At 38.6% G+C, this 15,273-nt stretch overlaps 1 protein-coding gene across 7 annotated transcripts in view; it reads right to left on the bottom strand.

The window, feature by feature from the left end:
- GREB1L (GREB1 like retinoic acid receptor coactivator) overlaps positions 1 to 15,273 on the bottom strand; it is a 135,418-nt gene that overhangs the window by 25,101 nt on the left and 95,044 nt on the right. For all 7 annotated transcript variants that reach the window (XM_048289194.1, XM_048289195.1, XM_048289197.1 and 4 more), the window contains 7 exons: positions 9,769 to 10,095; positions 8,788 to 8,916; positions 8,083 to 8,217; positions 5,961 to 6,158; positions 5,000 to 5,180; positions 3,384 to 3,576; positions 1,885 to 2,018 (listed from right to left, as the gene is read on the bottom strand). In XM_048289194.1, the coding sequence (XP_048145151.1) occupies positions 1,885 to 2,018; positions 3,384 to 3,576; positions 5,000 to 5,180; positions 5,961 to 6,158; positions 8,083 to 8,217; positions 8,788 to 8,916; positions 9,769 to 10,095 (1,297 nt within the window). The remainder of the gene's footprint in view (positions 1 to 1,884; positions 2,019 to 3,383; positions 3,577 to 4,999; positions 5,181 to 5,960; positions 6,159 to 8,082; positions 8,218 to 8,787; positions 8,917 to 9,768; positions 10,096 to 15,273) is intronic.

The following is a 15,273-nucleotide window of genomic DNA, read 5'->3' as shown; positions in this document are numbered from 1 at the left end:
CAAGTAACAGGAAAGATAAACTTCTGTTACCCTCATCTGGTCCAAAATTTCAGCTAAAGATCTTTGATGATGGAGATAAGGAACACCTCAGATCCGATTTATTCCAAGAGCACATGCTAATAATTGCTTTGCTTTACACAAGCTCTTTCTTTTACAAACTTGAGGACCATTGAGGCTTCAAGTGGTTTCTGGGAGAAGTACTTCATAATTTCACACCTCTCAACTTCTCAGCCAAAAGCTGGACTTACCAATAGGAATTGCTGGCTCTGAGCCAAATCTGAACTTCCATTTTGCCTTTTAATTTACATAGCCAACATCTTTTCTTTCATTACAGCTATATGCAGTGACAACAAATATGAAGTAAAATGCTAAGAAAAAAAAATTAAAACCAACTCAAGCAAAAAACCCCACTCAATTTCTAGACTTTTCCTGTGAGTTCACTTGCCACCATAGTACAGAAAAACACTACACTATTACACCTTCAGTGCTGGTCTTGTGCCATGTAAGTCCAAATAATTAAAATAACTAGAAGTTCCACATCTCTCTTGTCTCTTTCTTGAGTAATCTAATAGACAATATGACATCCATTTAAAGAAAGTTTTGGGGTTGTGTTTAACCAGTAGATACAGTAGTTTGTTCTGGATACCATAAGCCACTCATTAAATCAGTAAGTTTTTAAAACACTTTTTTACTCTTCCTGCCATAAAAGTGCCAGCTGCACTTCCACTACTAAAACAAATGGAGCCTTTCTTATAATACACAAATGTCTGCAATGTTTTGAGATTTTAAGTTTGAATGGCTCACCCACCCAGACAGAATAGCCCAGTTTCTTGAAAACAGAGGCTAAATTCATAAACTGTGACACAAAAACATATCCTGGCTCCAAGGCAGAGATTCACCTGGCTCTAAGGTAGAGAGGTTCACCTGCCATCAATTTCTAGTCTTATCCTAATCTCATATGATTATTTACACATACATAAATCCTCCTTCATCCTTTTTCCCACCCACATTTTAACAGAAAGTGAGTGATAATGACCACTATCTCTTCCATTGGATTTGACCAGAAAGAACAGGAGAAGCCTAGGAAACTGACCTAATTATTACTGTGTATTTGTAGATAATAACAAATATTAAGTATTAATTATGTACTTAATTTTCAGTGTTGCTAATTTAACACATTTGATATTGAATTTCACTTAATAAATACAGATACATTTACAACTATTACAACTGACCTAATTAAAACAGAAAACACAGTACTGAACACAGAACAATCCTGTTCTAGTAAATATGAAAACATGAGAACTATTATTTGAAGTGCTATAAGGGATCTGTCCTGCTGATACACAGAGGAGATTAACTCCCCATTGCTGAAAATGACAGTATTCCCTTCATTCCTGTAATGGGCACATTTAATTGTATCTTGGATATGTGCCATGACAGTGGCTTCTTCAGGCAGCTGCAGGGTACTAACAGGCTCTGAGCTGCAGGAACCAAAACCATGGCCAACTACTGAAATAAAAAAAATGACCTTTTTGAAACAATGTCTCTCACCACCACCAAGAGAGACACCAGAACTGGTGAGGTACCTAACCTCTGGTACCTTCTGAGTTTAGTGAGGGCTGAGCCAAAAGAAGAGAGCAGCACAGCTGAGCCCAGATTGCTGCTGGATGGGCCTGATCTCTTCTAAAAACAAATGAAGGATATCCACTGCCTTCTTCAACTGCACTAAATTTGTTACAAAAATAAAACTGCACATACTTCATGTATTTCAAGATCAACATCAAAGGTCATCATGTCTTCATCGCCCGTAATGGGGCTCATAAAGATGTATCCTTAAGACCCCAACTGGGCAGAATCCGAAGCTTCCATGTTATTATTTACCTTTCTAAAAGTGTGTTGACCATTTTTTCAAAGGTTTCATCACATCTCAAAAGGGGACTTGTGACACCCCACTGGAGGGATTTGCTGTATTCATTCAAACCAAAGTATAACTTGTCTTCACTTGCTGTGTCACCCTGTTTCACACACAAACAGCAAAAATGTAAGGAAAACTGGAACGAATTTCTATTTTTTGTGTCATTTTAAAAAATAAGTGGAAAGCACTTTCCAAACCAAAGAATCCTTTCTTTTTATCCATTCTCCCAAAGTGACGCTATTTATTTATTTCAATGAATACAATAAAATATATATTGTTTTTTACTTAACTTATTATTTGCCTACAGCTAGGAAAGATAGGTGTAGGTCCTTGAAAATTTTTCAGTATACCTCTACCTGTGACTGCAGGGGGCTTCTAGAATCCTGCTAATTATTTTCTGACTCCCTGTCTCTGGCTTTATATCTACTGACATCTGTCATCTCATTTCTATTTCAGGTTCTATTCTGAAAAGAGAAGGACTATTAATTTCCAAAGTTGTTCTTGATCGTCAGAGTCTACATACTTTTCTAACGGAAACCAGAAGTTAAGAATTTTTTGGTTAGAATATAAATCTGCATACAGCTATCAGAAAGGCAGAATATTTGTGTTTCAAATTTCGTAAGCCTTTGATGGGAGCACAGTGTGTTCTCCAGTTCATTTACATCAGCAGTAATCTCTAGGAATGTAATTAATCATCTACAGTCTCCCCTTTTTTTGTGGGTTATTCTTTTAATCAGAAGACTGAAAGTTGTTAATTTTTTTACTTTTGGGAAATAAAAAATTGTCTAGACCATTATACAGAAGGTCACCACATGGTTTATATTAACAATCAACCAAAAAGCAAACTCCCTCATTTTACATTAACTGTTTTCTACAGCTCCCACATTAAGACACCTTGCAGAAACTAAATCAAATCTGATATAAATATACCAAACAAGTAATAGGAGAAAATGCTATTTTTAAGCAGGTTTATCCAAAGTGTTTTCAGAACCACCTGGCTGAAACGATGAAAAAAGTTAATAGTGGAGGATATCCAAAAGGATTTTTCCTCTGCACCCACTATACCAAAACTTGTTCACCTAGCACATGACTTTAATTATGATTGGGAAAGTAATGAACAGACTTGACAGGCTATGTGACATATAACTTACAGTCAAAATTCAGACTGCTTGAAAAGGGAAAGCCAGCTCTGGAGCTTTATGGCATGTCTACATAGCTTTGTCTGACCTGAGCACAGAAAGTAGTTTCTCATTGTACATGACTGGACAAAGAAAAATGTGTAATTCCTGGTCCTAAATACCAATGCTACCTCTACCATCAGTATCCCAGGGCGGTCCATCTGGAATCTGAGAGAATAAACTCCAGCAGAGGAAGAGCTCCCTCCTAACACAGACACTTTATAGATTCTGTTAGGTGTGAATTCCACATTAAAATTCACAGTTAAAATTAACAGTTAAACACTTACCACAGTGTCAGATTGTATCCAATGTACCTCATTGCTAGAGCTGATCCTGGACTGCTGCGTTTGCAGGGCATAAGGAAAAGAGCTGACCTGAAGAACAAGGAGGTTGAATGCTTCAAGCACCTCCCTGCAATTAATAACTCTATCAGCCAGACCATGATTAGGCTCACCATGTGACAGGGAACTTGAAATGGCACTGCAGAAATAAGAATGCAAAAAATTGCCTTACTGACATCCTGAAATTCAATGGATTATTCTCTTCCTGCACAAAAATCTCTAAATGACCATGACACAGAGAATCATAACTCAAAAAAATCTCTTTGGAAACGTAAAAGACTTCAAAAAACATTTGACTGTTCTCTGTGGGTAAACTCAGGAGAACAAGGAAAAACAACAAACACCTAAATAAAGGATTAAAATCTGTTGACAGTGAGAAGGTGGATCAGCGTGACAATTAAAAAAAGAATCAGATGGAGGAAACCAAAAATAAGCCAAAGCTGATGAAATCCCTCTCATTAGGAAGCACTGTTCCATGAACTGTGGGCATAGGACACAGTAGCAATTTTACAAAATCCAATGGCTTTTCCCAACTGAAACAACAAATCTGTAAAAGGCTGGGGAGAAGACCTGAAAGTCTGCTGATGTTCTGATTTCCAGCTCCTGGCATTGCCTTCACTTCCATATATTCAGCAATTCCAAATTCAAAGTATAGCAAAGACAATAACAAAAATGTGATGGGGAAGACCAGGTAGAAATAATGTTGCTTTTGTCTATTTTCAGCTGTCCTTCAAGGAAAGTATTTTATTACAGAACCATAGAATGGTTTGGGTTGGAAGGGATCTTAAACACCATCTATTTCCAACCCCTCTGCCATGGACAGAGACACTTTTCATTATTTCTGATGTTGAAATGAATCCCACAACCTTACACACCATGCTTAGACCACATTAAGATTATTCTCCTTAGTTTATTCATGGAACAAGAGCAGAATAATCAGCTTTACTTATTTCTTTCTTCTTTCAAGGTGAAGTTTTTGATTCAGTGTGAAGAGATGTTTTTGCACGTATGTACGTGTTGCGTTTAGACCTAAAGCTGTTCAAATTCAATATAGCTGTTTTTTCAAACTCTTTTCTTACAGCAGCTATGGCATCTTTCACATGATGCAGACTTAAATGTCTGTAAGCTTTCTCATATCACAAACAACATAATTATCAGGGATAAAAATATGAACTAAAGCACAATCAGCTTATGAACATTGGAGACATTTGGGTTTGAGTAGAGAAAAAGGAGACAAATAGGAAAAAAAGACAAGAAGAACAAAGAAAGTTGCAAAATTCAGCATTTTCCCCTCAATTTCAGCACCATAGCATGTAACCCTCAAAACAGTCCTGTTAGGCATCTAAAAACCTGAAACTAGTCTCACCTACCTTCAGCTGAATCAGAATTAGTTAACAAATATCATGGGCAACTAAAAGATATTATTTCTGATTGTAAGGCACAAAATGCCTTAAAAATGCCTAGAGAAAGCAATAGGTGTCTAAGATGGTAAGCCTTTTGAAAAACCTAATGGAAAGATGCTGGGAGAGGATGGTTTTCCTTCAGCAGATTGAAGCAGCTACCTTGTTAAATCCACGTGGGCATTGTCATGAACCAGCACGAAGAGCGTGTAGGGGTTCTGCTTCACTCGCCTCATGAAAACTTCAAATTTAGTTTGGATCTCATTGTCCAACCGAACCACATATTTCTCAGCTCTCTGATATGCTGTTCCATTGTCTTCTAGGCCCAAGTCCACAAGCACACCTGTCAAAAAGAAGAATACAACAAAAATCTTTTCCTTTGAGTGCATCCAAAAATGGATGGTCATTGGGAAGTTGCGGCTTGTCCGCCAATGTCAGGACTTAGCCAAACCACTGATAGGCCCCAGTACAAAGATGATTATCCAAATGCAATTTCTCTCACAATGGAGGCAAAAATGTGCTTCTTGGTTTCTTGATTTCCTGCAAAAAGTGCCTGAAGACCTTTCAAAAACTTCTCACATTATCAAAAAGTGGGGGGAAAAAAAATCAGGCTCCCACAAAGATTTCCAAAGCAGCACTCAATTGGCTGTGTTCCATGATCCCAGGCCAAACTTGCCCACATTAAGCTAATATGTTGTTTGAGTCAGAAGAAGTTATCCTGACCTTTCTTTTGCAAAAACCATTAATTTATATAAAATTGATTCTCACTAGTATCATATCATATTTTTCATGCTCTGCTTCAACATTTGTGTCAATACAACTAGTCTTTGTAAAGATGTATTGCTGTCATATTCATAAAGTAAGCATGGTGCAATCTGTATGACTTTGAACGTCATTTGAATTAAAGAAGTGGGAATAAACTACTCTGAAGTGTGGGTCAATTATGTATTTTCCAGAGTCTTAATGATTTTGTAAAACTATTTTTAAAAAAAGTAAAATAAAACAAAAACCATGAGGACAAAAGATATGTTGGAGCAATTTACATTTCCCCTTATACCAGTAATGATGTAATCACACCACATACTCTGGTTTATCAGTCTGTTTCCCCTCCCCTCCCTTTTACCTGACTGTCGAATCCGTTGAAGGGTCTGCTGCACAAGGACTTCTGAACGGGGCACTATTACGATGAAGTCCACCTTACTGAAGTGGCCCAGATCCAGGCTCTGATTGCCACTGTCTGCTATAGCACAAACCTGGGACAAGAGCTTTCTGGCAACTGTGAGCTGTGGCTGGTAAATGTGGAAGGTATCAACATCCAAATCTAGAGTGTGTTTGTTTGAAAAAGAAAACAAAACACAACAAGAGACATGTTTACTTTCCCACCCCCCCAGTAAACATTACCCTCCAAACCGCCTACCCTCTATTACCAGGAAAAAAAATCACTCACCAGAACAAATCTCAACACTCTGGAGAGTTGGGTCCAGATCACAAATGCCACCTTTCTTTCTTTGATCAAAATGTGGTAATATATCAGATGACCTCAAGTACAGCACTGTCCATTTTTTAAAATGCCCTAAGTGTTTTAAGGATTTTTAACAGTGCAACCCAAGGAAACCTCAATGCCAGCACAGTGAAATGCATTCTGTTAAATGAACCAACACATACATAATATGCATGCACGTATATATATAAAGATGTGCATGTGTACATAGATAAAAAGAGCAGAGAGAGAGAGGTACAGAGCTCTAATGTTCTCCTGAAACAGATTTATTGAGACTTTATAAACCTCAGTGTAACACTAAATGCAGAGAACTGATAGACTGACCAGAGCACTCATATTTCCTCAAAATAAAAAGCAGGTTCCATTTCAGTATTTCCATTAAGTAAATTCTATGTCCAACAACCCATGCTTCATTAACCACTGAGTATTTTCAACTTGCAGATTATCAGATTAAATCCTATAATGGTATTACAGTTTTTGTTTATGGCATTTTTTCTACTGTGTTGGTTTTATACAGGGACATGTTTGTGTGTGTGTGCACACACACGTGCTTATCTCCTGTCCAAATGTGCCTCAGTGTCCATTTCAGTAGATCTGCTATGGAAGAAAGGTCTCTCTCTCACTGCCTAGGAGACTTACTTCTTTATTTTTTTTATTCAGGCAGTTTCTCAATAGCTTCAACCACTGTACAGCCATATGTTAAAGACAAAATGATCTCAGAATAATTGTTTGAGAAAATATGAAGGTTTAAAAAAAAGCACACAGTAAGAAGACAAAAACCCCCAGAATCTAAAGATTATTCTCCCTTCAAATTAACCCCCTGAGGAAGCTCAAGACTTGGACTTGTACTCCTGAGGGTGCCAGAACAAAGTGCCTGGCAGCCCTTCTAGTTGGATCTCCCGATCCATGTGGAGACAATGAACCATTTTGCCTTCATTCAGATATAACACCAAACTGATGAATTTAAGTTAACTAAAATGAACTAAGAGCATACCTTTCATTCACAGAAAAAAGCTTTACCAGAGGTTGAATTTGCTTTGCTACTAGACCTGAAAGAATCTCAGTGTTCACAACAGCTCAATGTATCTTTTGTTGTTATTGTGATATGAAAGGGAAAGTATGTTTAGAACTCTGAATAGCTAAATAATTCTGGAAATTAGCAATTTTAGACAGGAAATCCTAGCTTATCTTTTGCACCTAAGCATCTTATCACATTATGCTGAATAAGACACATCTCAGATCAACAAATTACGGATTACACTTGCCAGGCACTTTAAGTCCAAGATCTTAAAACACATTCCCTAAAAGTTTAAGCCTCAGAGCACAAGTCTCTAATGCATATTACCAGACAGGAGGACACCTGAGGAAATCAGGAGAACACAATTCCCCTCTGCCTTAAACTCAAGGTTACATTCCTTTCCTCGGTGCAAAAAAGATGAGATGAATCCACGCTGCCAGTGTTACAAAGAAACATCTTCTCTGCTTGGCCTGATGCCTAACAGAAAATCACATGTTTTAGCTTAGAAAATAGAAAAACATCAGGGGAAAAAAGTTGCTGAGGGTTATTACAGAGATTTTCTGTCTCAGAAACTGCTGTATTGCTACACTTAGCTGGCAGTATTAGTATTTTAAGGTTGGCACACTGACTGCAAATGTGTCCTCAGATTCTTCTGAGGTGTATGCATTTTGACATTTAAATTTGACATTTAACACTTATTCCGTATCTTGCATGTAAAAAAATTACCTGGTTCTTGTGTAGAAACCATGGCAATTGCCTCCTGAGATGACACACACTCACTAACATCTCCATTAAAAGGAATAATGACACTTTCCCCTCGCTGCTGTAGCATCTTCTCCAGCAGCTTGTCCAAATCATCACCTAGATAGGAATTAGCAACACCAAATTATGTGGAAACCATTTCAGACAAACGACATCAAATATTACATACACCCATGTTCTCACATAGCTGATGTCAAATCTGCACTGGGGCAAGGGGCTGGAGATACAGGGAAGAGAGGGAGGGAGAATATTTTTATCTACTGATTTACCAATTGGATTAATAAAAAAAAAAAAGGAACCACAGTTGTATAATTTCAGCTCTGTGGCTTTACAGCTACTGGTGACATCTGATGATTACAAAGAAACACACTATAAAACAACCTCTAAAACCTTGCTGGAGGTGCAAACTAGAAAACATTTGTGTACTTATGAGTGCCCTGCCATTACATTTAACAGTGTTAAAAATGTTTTGCTGGAGGGTTATGAACTGCCACCACACAGGTGAAGGAGACAAGCTCTCTTCCAGACACAAGGAATGGAGACAAGAACAGAGTGCCTCTCAATGAAGAGAGCAGAGATGTATCCATGTGCATTTTAAGTGCTGGAGATACACCAACCCTGAAGACATGACTGTCTTTGCTAGAACTTCTGTTTCTTAGAATCACTTACCTAAAGATGTATTCTTGAAATGCGATGCCAGGAAACTAACTTTCCCTGTGATGAGCTCATAACTGATCTCTTTTAAAAATTCACTGGTGGTGAGCATGCTCTCTGCAAGTGCCCGAGATTGATACTGACCTGGAGAAGGGAGGGGAAAAGAGTGAGAGCAAACCTTAATACAGTTTACTGTCAACACAACCTTCACATCTTAGAAGTGTGTGGCACTCTGATCTTCAATCATGGATCTCCACTGCCTTTACCCAGTAGACAGGGAGAGCAGTCTCTCAAGTCTACTTCACTAGTGACTGGAGAATTAGTTGATATAACTAATTTTAGCAGGTTCTTTGCTATTGCATATCATTTTGCATACTTGCACGACAAATGATATTCAAAGCAAGTATTTGTACCTTAGATGAAACGGAGGATTCTGGGTAAATATGAAAAAGTAATTATCCCTAGTGTGTGGGAAAAGAGGTAAAAAAAGTAAAAAAATGGCATTACTGATTTATCTGCCTACAAAGGAAAGATGATTAGTCAAAGTTCATTTCCATCCAGACACACTCATACACACAAACACATCACAGCCAGTCACCAGCGCAGAATAAAAAGGATAAAAAGGAGGAAAAGCATGTTCTGATTTAAGCAGGTTGCAGAAGACTCTGCCACATAAAATATCGCAGTTGTTACATGAAACAAAGACAAACTAACTATTTTGCCACTGGGTCACTTCAAGATATTTTCTAAGGTAGTCATACAAACAGTAAAGTCTCAGGCCTCTCAAGAAGTAGTAATGACTAGCATAAAGATATTTTTCTAGATCCTCATGGACCTCAGTACTCCAAGTCTTGCTGAAGATACAGTAAACTGTGACACTGCAGTGCAACAATACAAAGGAGAATAAAAAGAACAAAAGGGATTTAAAAACTGGATCAATAACTCAAGAAAATTAATCTGGCATTGCCATTTGAAGCAGTCTGCAAATATACTTACCTAGAACCACCACACAGAATTCATTTCCCCTAATCTTTGATGCACAAATGGCAACTACATAATCTGGAAGCTTTTGCTGATGTTTCATTTCATTGAGAGACCTCAAGGTCTCTGAGATGCCCTCTGCCAGGGAATTCTGGGTGACAACCACATGCACGAGGTCCCGGGACACACTAGCGATTAACCTGGCAAGCCAAGGGAGTTGACCTGGTGACACAGAGATACATTGTGCACTTATTTGCAAGGATCTCTCTCTCAGAGTGAACTCCTGCATAGCTTTCAACATGATCTGCTCAAATTCTTCCCTCAGGGGTATCTGGTCAGGACCTACAATGAAAACAAACAAACAGAAGAACAGTGTTTCATATAAAAATGTTATTGAACCAGGAACAATTACATGTCTGTCTTGATCTGACAAGCTCCTTCACCACATTTTTTAATATTTTAAAAAAACACTTGCTGCTCAGTGGATATCTACCCACATTGCTTATTCTTGCTTTTTCATTTTAGAAATCTTTCTCTTCCACCATCGTGCTTTTTTTTCCCTCTAAACAAGGAGGTATTCCATCTCACTCCTAGCTTTCCTACCTTCAGCAACTGGTGGGACAAACAAGGGAGTGGGAAAATATGTGCCTTTTGCCTGGAAGAGAAGGATTAAGCATGCAGCCATATGTTTTTGCAGCAGAAAACCAAAATGCTTATCCTTCTAGCCTAATCACAGCCATGCAGCTTGACAAAGCCTATTAAGTGCCCTTTGCTTTGCTTTTTCTCATCATGCATACTAATCAACCAAGCATGGATGCAAATAAACATTTCTAACCTCTTCCTTAGTTAATTAAATTAATTTAGCAAATCTGCAAGCATCTAACATAAATAAGAATATGCAACTTTAGATCTACATTCCCCAGACCCCATAAACTGTACTGTCAACTTGAACTGGAAAACAGAAATATAAACCATCCTGTCTTAGCGTCAGTCCTCCAACTGAACTTCAATTAACATTCTGTTCAGTTAGCTTTGTCTCATTGTCAAACATATTCAGGAACAGTTAAAAACATTCATGAACACAGAGTAAAAAGTAACCATAGCTTATATTGCCAAGATCTCGTATCAGTGCCAAAGGAGGCAGCTTCACACTTCAGCAGCTTGCTTTTCTATGACAAAACAGGGGGGTTTAAATATCAGAGATATGTGAAATACTGGGTTTGGTTCTATGTTTTCTTTCCAGGCCAGGAAACAGAAAGGTTGTGTGAGAAACAGGGCATGGGTAAACAACCCACAGCACAGAATCTGTAAAAACTGCCACCTGTTGTCATTTTTGCCTTTTTGAGAAGTAACATATGGAAGGTGCCACCAGCCAATTACCTTAGAATGGTAAGACAACTATAGATTTGTAAGTGCAAGGCTGTTTTCATTTTTGATGCAAACTGAAAAATTCTGATGAGTCAAATTTAACACAGCATGGGCATAATTCTCTCTTTTAGAGTTCTCTTTTGGAAATGCATTTTCTTTTCCCTTCTAAGAAAGCATCACGCATTCTAGGTCCTTGAAGATCTCAGAATTAAAAAAAACCCCTAGACATTTATCAGTAGAGAAGAATGTTCCTCTGCAGAAATAAAGTTTACCTAAAATATATCAACCTGTGAAAATGATGCTACCCACTAAGAGAAATAAAAGCAAACTTTTCCTGACTGAGGGAGGCTACTTAGGAGACAAGCTCTTAACACAAGGGTCATCAAGAATCCAAGAAGATTAAAATAATTGTACAAATAGAAGGGCAGATTCTCAGTATGAGAATACACAGAATTTCACTCAGATTACTTATAAGAAAGTATGGCAGTCTTCCTTCACAACTATCCAGAAAAATAATGGAACTAATATCAGATGAGATGCAAGACAAAGGGATAGATATTGATTTTAATTGTGAACCATTTCCTAAAAGAATATATCTATGTTAAAAGGGAATATATGGAAGCTTCTCTACAGAAATGAGCATGCAAATGATCATCTTGACTTCAAAAACAAAACTGCAAAATAAGCAATATCATAAAATATTAATATATGAGTTACATCTAGTTGGTGTCCAGTCAAAAGTGGTGTTCCCCAGGGCTCAGTGTTTGGGCCAGTCTGTTTAATATCTATACTGATGATATGGACAAGGGGATTGAGTGAGATTGGCTCAGTTGGATAGAGCATGGTGCTAATAATGCCAAGGTAGTAGGTTCAAACTCCATATGGGCCATTCCCATAAGAGTTGGACTCGATGATCCTTACGGGTTCCTTTCAATTCAGAATACTCTGTGATTCTGTATGAGAGCCCCCTTAGGCAGTTTGAAGGTGACAGAAGGCAGGAAGGCTCTGCAGAGGGATCTGGACAGGCTGGATCAATGGGCAGAGGACAATGGTATGAGGTTCAACAAAACCAAGTGCCATGTCCTGCCCTTGGGTCACAACAACCCCATGCAGTGCTCCAGGCTTGGGAAGAGTGGCTGGAAGGCTGCCTGGTGGAAAAGCACCTGGGGGTGTGGTTGATGGCTGGCTGAACATGATCCAGTATGTGCCCAGGTGGCCAAGAAGGCCAATGCCTGGCTTGCACCAGAAATAGTGTGGCCAGCAGGACCAGGGCAGGATCATCCTCCTGTACTCAGCAACTGGTGAGGCCACACCTCGAGTGCTGTGTCCAGTTCCAGGCCTCTCACTACAAGAAGGACACTGAGGTGCTGGAGCATGTCCAGGGAAGGGCAATGGAGCTGGGAAAGGGTCTGGAAGTCTTATCGGAAATGGGAGCTGGGGTTGTTTAGCCTGGAGAAAAGGAGGCTTGGGAGGACCTCATTGCTCTCTACAATTGCCTGAAAGGAGGGTGTAGCCAGGTGGGAATTGGTCTCTTCTCTCAGGTAACAAGTGACAGGACAGATGTAAATGGCCTCAAGTTGTGCCAGGGGAGGTTCAGATTGGATATTAGGATAAATTTCTTCACCAGAAGGGTGGTTAGGCATTGGAATAGGCTGCCCAGGGAAGTGGTGTATTCAGCATACCTGAAGGCATTCAAAAGACACCAGGATGGGGCAGTTGGGGATATAGTTTAGTAATGAACCTCGCAGTGCTGGGTTAATGATTGGACTCACTGATCTTAAAGGTTTTTTCAACCTAAATGATTCTATGCTGCTGTGATTTTATTCTATTATTCTGAACAGTTTAAGTCAACATATTCAAATGTCATCCACTTCTGGATGACACTCATTTCTGGGTAGACAAACTTCGGGGTGCATCCCACAGAGAATACTTCTCCAGCCATCTAAGACAGGAGAATTGCCGGAATAAGCTCTTGCTTTGAGCTTTTGACCATCCCTTCCACTCAAGACAAAGCCTTGCTCTTGCCTTGAGTCTGGATGTGCATTTGGATATTAAAGCTACAAAACACCTCTGGGTGTCACAGCATACAACATATATGGTCAAAATGATTCAAATGTACCACAGCAAGAGAGAAGGGAGATGATTTCAGAATTCTAAACAGGTGGTATAACAAAGGGTCCAGAAATCTCCTTCAACCAGAACACAGACCACCTCAGCACTGCACAGGCTGAGATTGTGTTTGTAGAAATGGCAGTGCAATTGTAAAAAGCTGACAATTGCAGATGGTGGAATGTAACCCATGCTGCAAATATGGGCATTCTGATGTATAAAAACAAAGCTTGAGAATACCTCACCATGAATGTTGCCAAAGATAACAAATGTGAAATCTGAGTAAGTCCAGGAGGCAGACTAAAAAAAGCCCACTAAAATCAAACACATTCCTGTATCTTTTTTTACTTATTCCTTTATCACAGTCAGTGGAATTTATTTATAGCAACGCTATGGCTCGCAATCCCAGGTTTAACTATGTATAGTCTTCATAGAAGATTTAAAGCATCAGAAATGCATTTGGTTTTTTTGCTTTGATTTGTAATATCATCATGAGTTGCTCAGCTGACTTCTGAAAACACAACAGCATCATCCTACAATTAATGTCATAATTTTACAAAAAAACTGATAGGAATTCTCAGCTATATCCTTTTTTTTTTTTTTCAAAAAAGGAGCGTTTCCATAGATAATATTCTTATCATCTGTGATCACAGTCATCTGGAAATATATTTTGTACAAGTAGTGAGATCTGAAAAAAATTAGGCAAGACTCTGTCTTTCATGCTTTTATCTTTGCCTTTATCTTACTCTTTTGCAATATACTCTGGAGAAAAGAAAAACGTTTCAGTCCTACTTTCTCAAGAAAAAAATTAGGCTTACATGAATAAATTGTTAATTTATATGTGCATTTGTCTCTTCTTGTCAAACACTTTTGAAGCTGGCTGCCCTCCCATCATCTTTAATCTGCTTTGATTTAACAAAATGGGACAAAGGCTACAGTTCAGTGCAGCTGTCAGAATTCCAACAGTTTTAAGTTTACAACAATATTCAAACCAGCAACATGTTTTGATCCTCTCCTCTACAGAATGTTTTTACTTTTCTCCTCATTAGACTCTTTCATCTTACAGTGCTGACACCTGTCTCCACATAAGGTCAAATAGGAAACTATTCAGCATTGCACAGCTAAGAACAAAAGCCAAACTAAACACCTGCTAATAAGGGAACTGCTTTACGCTGAAGGCACAGTGCTTGATAAACACAGTTCAGCTACAGAAGCTTTGCATGAAGCCTCCTCTAGTTTGCAGCGAGTATGGACCTGCTGCATCCATCTAAAGTTAGACTTGCTCATAGAGTGTGATTCACTGACTCACAAGCTTCAGTAAATAGTTTCTTTTTAATTAATTGGAAATGCTGTTATCAGCTGGCTACAAATTTGCAAACTTCCTCTATCAATCCAGAACTGTGTGAAGCACATGGTTTTAACATGCAGACTCTACAAAATTCCCAATAAATGTCAAACAACAAATTTAAGCCCACGGAAAGAAGGTAACAGAAAAACATCCTGTAAAAAATTAAGAAACCCTCTGTCAGCTCAAACAAGGCATCCAATGGACTACTGAGGCAGAGAATGATAAATAAAGCTAACAGGTCACTTAGAGAGTAAATGGTTTGCTGCAGTTCTGTAAGAGACAGGAAGGAAAGCGCAAGCACTCAGGGGTGAAACCTGCAAGGAGCACATTTGCTCCCCAAATTGTAAGGTTATCAGCAGTTGTGCTGCTTTTGGAACACCTGCATATTTCATACCATTATGTATTACAGATGCACTGTGCTCTTCCCAAAAGTAACTTCACATTCCTGTATGGTAAGTAGCATGTTTTCAAATACAAAAGTTAGGGTGAGACTGCCATGGAAGTTTCCCAACACTATCCCTCCATTATTAACTTCTAAAACTTTGCTGTTACCACTGCTCTTTTTACTCTAAGGTAGGGAAAATTACTGGACCTGCAATAAGAGGAAAAAAAAATGTGGCTTGCTTGTTTGCCCTCAAACTTGCAAAAAGTCCATTTAAAAACATTTACAAGAATGAGATATTCACTGAATCACT

This window comes from Corvus hawaiiensis, chromosome 30 (genome assembly GCF_020740725.1).
Source record: "Corvus hawaiiensis isolate bCorHaw1 chromosome 30, bCorHaw1.pri.cur, whole genome shotgun sequence".
Lineage (NCBI taxonomy): Eukaryota > Metazoa > Chordata > Aves > Passeriformes > Corvidae > Corvus > Corvus hawaiiensis.
Note: the sequence above shows the minus strand (reverse complement) of the source record. Positions and strands in the feature narration are given on the sequence as shown.